The sequence below is a fragment of the Berghia stephanieae genome, chromosome 3 (genome assembly GCF_034508935.2).
Source record: "Berghia stephanieae isolate SIO BIC M18660-M18661 chromosome 3, UCSD_Bste_1.3, whole genome shotgun sequence".
NCBI classification, from domain to species: Eukaryota; Metazoa; Mollusca; class Gastropoda; order Nudibranchia; family Aeolidiidae; genus Berghia; species Berghia stephanieae.
Genome location: NC_088362.1, coordinates 82,774,581 through 82,779,211, shown reverse-complemented (window position 1 = coordinate 82,779,211; position 4,631 = coordinate 82,774,581). Strand labels below are relative to the sequence as shown.

Below are 4,631 nucleotides of genomic sequence, written 5' to 3'. Positions count from 1 at the left end.
AAGTATAAACCGAACAGAATTGTTGTGCACATTCTTTGAGATTTTTTCCTTTTATACCGTCAGGACAGGCTGTTTTTTTTTTTTTCTCGCTCAGTTTCGAGAATGCGACTTGAGTTTCATACCCACTTGCTTCAACAGTTTCACCATTATCTAAAGCGCACTCTAGTCTGTATTTCTCTAATTCGATCATGAAAGTGTTATTTACATTATCAAATCTACCGTAAAATTCATTTAATTTGTCAAGTCCAAAAGTATCAGGCTCAGCTGTTGGTTTTGGTGTCTTCAACAGTCATGACGTCACTTCCCTCGTAATGACGCATGGTAACTTAGTAACTGGCTCTAAACTATCGGAACAATGGTGGACGCCCTTATGAAATATTTTTCCGACGAGCATAAAAGTAAAAGTAAAAGTGTATCCAGAGGAGAAAAACAATCTAAATATGATCTTGTTTTGACTTTTATACATTCTGATCACATGACAGATGAAAAGTTCTAGCCAGCATGAAGAATAAAAAGTACCGATTTTCTTTGTTTAGAACCACGCTGTTCGCCGTTGCTGGGCGACGTGACATCAGACTATTGAATCCAATTAACAGCTGTTTTCAGTCCATGCCAACTGTCTTTAATGATGTTGCCAGATGAAACCCTTTTTAGATTTTAATATTGTATTTAATTTTGCATTTGAATATTTCTTTCTTTATTTCTAATTGCTTTAGTTTTAGGCTTTCTTTATCACCGTATAAGGGGATAGAAGACACAGTATGTACCTCCCTGCCCACTATGGTAGGTCAGGAACCCCACCCAGAAATCTATGCAAGACAAGCGTCTTGTCCAAGGAGTAACAGAAAAAGTTACTGTCAGAGGCAAACTTTGATGAACTTGGCTACAGTGGTTTCAACTTAAAGTATCAAATCAAATCATATATTATTAGTATATAGTAGTTACAAAATCGAACGAATGTTAGACAATGAGGCATTTATTGTTGTATTATTTCTGTTTTTGTTTGGTTTTGGTTTGAGGTTTATTGAAAAACCGAAATACTAAATAGGTATATATTGTTACATATGATTTTCAACCCCCCCCCCCCCCTCTCTCTCTCTCTCTCTCTCTCTCTCTCTCTCTCACTCTCTCTTCATACACACACACAAACACACATCATACTGGACAACATTTTCTCTTTCTCAGTCTCAAAGACACATTTTCTCCTCTCCCCCCCCCCCCTCTCTATCTCTCTATACAGCCACCTGTCTCTCTCATTCTCTCTCATTCTCTCTCTCTCTCTCTCTCTCTCTCTCTCTCTCTCTCTCTCTCTCTCTCCCCGTCATTTTAAAAGAATCAACTTTAAAATCTAACACTTCATCTCATGTTAAACACAATCCTTGGTGGAAATTTGTCTTCAGCTCCTACATCCAGCTTCAATAGACAACTTGGCCCAGTCTTTCCTCCCTTCAGCTGTCGAAATGAAAATAGAGAGAAAAACAAACGATTAAAAAAAATGCAAAAGAATCAAATAGAAATACGCTTCAACAGTCATGTCGTCACTTCCCTCGTAATGGCGCATGGTAACTTAGTATGTAACTGTCTGGTTCTTTTTTGTACACATTTTAAAATCAGATCTCAATCAAATAGAACCAAGATAATAGTCAGAAATCAGAAAGAGAAGAACGTAGAAAAAAGAAAGAAATCAGAAAGAGAAGAATGTAGAAAAAAGAAAATAATGCTAGCTTCAAATTTAGACAAAATGTAAAAAACCTAGATGGCTACGCTGAAACAGAAACCCAAAAAGACTGGCATTTTGACGTCATTATTTGCTTTTTGCACCGCCTAGTGAGTTGTCGTTAGTAGAGTTCATGGAAACAAGTCATTTCATTGGTTGAACTATTGAATTCCAACTCACGATTTGTTTTCTTTTGTAGCAAAAGACTGGCATTTTGACGTCATTTTTTGGTCAGTGTCAGGCCATAACTTTACGAAGGCCACGGTCAGGCCATAGCCATCGTTATGTTAAAGATAGTATGCTCTTGGCTGAGAAACTCATAGCATTGCCATCCGGAAGTATAACGGACCAACACACAAACTGTGTATAACCATAAACTTTTATAGTGTCGTTGATACAGTTTAGTGAGAACCACTCACAAACGTGGATGGCAAAATACAATAACAAATGCTTGAGTGACGTCATCTTCGTTCTATCTATAGCCTGATACTGAAACCAAAAGGACTGGCAGTTTGACCTCATTATTTGTTTTTTTGCACCGCCAAGTGAGTTGTCGTTAGAAGAGCTCATGGAAACAAGTTATTTCATGGGTTGAACTATTGAATACAACTCACAATTTGTTTTCCTATGTGGCAAAAGACTGGCATTTTGATGTCATTTTTTGGTCAGTGTCAGGCTACAACTTCACGATGGCTGCGGTCAGGCTATGAGTTCACGATGGCTACGATTTGACTCAATAGTGCAATCTACGATCTTAGTATATAATTTCAAGGTCTGATGATAACCGAACGTCCGTTAGTTAAGAAAGTATAATTTGCCAATTATCCAGGTCACAATAATGTGTAAAACCGGTTTATATGCGTTACAAATGTGTATATCAGATGAACCAAACTTCTTAATTGAATTCATACAACAATGGGAGCGATCTATATTCATGTTTTCGTCCAACCAGGTCATCAATCACATGATTTGTTGATGTCCAACGGTTGGATATTTCTGTACAAATATAAACACGCTGCTTTGTTTACAAATGTTATAAACATGCGCATGTGTCAAGCTGAAGCAAATGACCAATCGTGATGTTAGATATTTTAGAAAGCTGTGAACACTTTTCACTAAGTGGGTCATTTTGAGCACATTTTGCAATGTGACCAATGACCGTGAGCACATGGAAATTTAATATAGATCATGTCCATTAGTATAATTAAAACAATACGCCCACGTATATGTGTGTGTGTGTGTGTGTGTGTGTGTGTGTGTTTCTCATGTGTGAGTGTGGTGCGAGAAATTACATCGATGGTGTATACTTCACGAAAAGAAAAAATAATATAATGTGTTTGTAATTAAAAGTTGAATAATATGTACCCAACCTATTCAATCTGGTAACATATCAAATTGAGCTAGGTGAGGAAATGTAAGATATCAAATCAAAATGACCAGTGGGAGGAAATGTAAGGGATAATGGCATAGATAGTTAGAAGATGACGTCACTCAGGTCTTTGTTATTGTTTTTTGCCATCCACGATTATGAGTAATGCTCACTGAACTGTATTAACCCGACTACAAACATTCATGGATACACACAATTTCGTGTGTTGGTCCGCTATACTTCCGGATGGCAATGTTGTGAGCTTCTTAGCCAAGCGCATACTATCTATAGGGAAGAAAAGTCGTGACATCACATAGTCTTCTTTTCCGGTTACAAAATTTTTGGAAGTGTGTATGTATGTAACCAGTCCTTCGGGGACTAATAATGAATAAGTTACATATTGAATTAGAACGTGAAATACCTATTTTAGTAGCAGGATGTAAAGGCAGCCTGTGTGAAATAAAAGAGCGAGGGTGGATGATCTTTATTGACGATCAACATATGAATAGACTAGAAAAGAAGATCCCATCACTCCGAAACCAGAATATAATTAAACAAGGCATGTATCCAATCTGGTAGAGTGGTTGTACACTTACAATGAGATAGGAACCAACTTTTTGACATCACAATTTTTTCCCTATTATCTAGACCGATTTTTTAAGAAAATCACCGTCATGACAATTTGAAAGGATTATTTCAATGCGCCAGGAAAATTGCTCGGTCATCTAATCAATCATTTTCCTGGATTCATTTCCAGGTCTAATCTTTATGCTAAGACGTTTCGAAATAGCTAGCTGATGGTAATTTGACCCTTTTCAAAGCCAGTCTTAATGTGACCCATCGTATCCCAGTAGTATTACTCGTATGTCGAGATAAACTAGTCGCTGGAAACTGAATTTATAGTATAGATAGAACGAAGATGACGTCACTCATGTCTTTGCTATGGTTTTTTGCCATCCACGTTTATGAGTACTTCTCACTAAACTGTATGAACCAGACTATTTACATATAGTTTTGTGTGTTGGTCCGTTTTACTTCCGGATGGCAACGTTATGAGCTTCTTAGCCAAGCGCATACTATCTATAGAGGCAAACAGGAAAAATTCAGTTTAACTTCCATTCGTTGTGGTGGAGAATGAATAAAATTACCTTAAGTGCAATTTTTTGTTCCCCAATGAATTCTAACAAATTACTCTCTTCCATAAGGGCACTTATATCTAACTTAATTATAAACAAAACAAAAACAAACAAATTTAGGCTTAGAATAGAATTTTAGACAAAATGTTCATCCCAAATTAATTCTGTTTTTAAGTGATTGGTTCTAAGCAGACCTTCAGAGCCATAAGGCCCACGAAACGGAAGTTGATCCCGGTTTCTGTTGCATGAAGCTGACAACAGCAATTGCTTGCTACCTCAAAGTGCTTTACAAGACATCCGTAGCCAACAGCGACGGGAGATGACGTTTTTTTCTTTTGTTTTTGTTTTCTAAAGCGATATTACAATTTTTTTCCGACAGAGACAACGCTATTAACGACCTGACATTACT

General features: G+C 37.0%; 1 protein-coding gene across 1 annotated transcript in view; it reads right to left on the bottom strand.

Annotated features, from left to right (window-relative positions):
• Positions 1-958: 958 nt before the first annotated feature.
• LOC144968623 (uncharacterized) overlaps positions 959-4,631 on the bottom strand; it is a 7,768-nt gene continuing 4,095 nt past the window's right edge. The window contains exon 3 of the mRNA XM_078907144.1: positions 959-1,452. Coding sequence (XP_078763270.1) covers positions 1,397-1,452 — 56 coding nt within the window. The 3' untranslated portion in view covers positions 959-1,396. The remainder of the gene's footprint in view (positions 1,453-4,631) is intronic.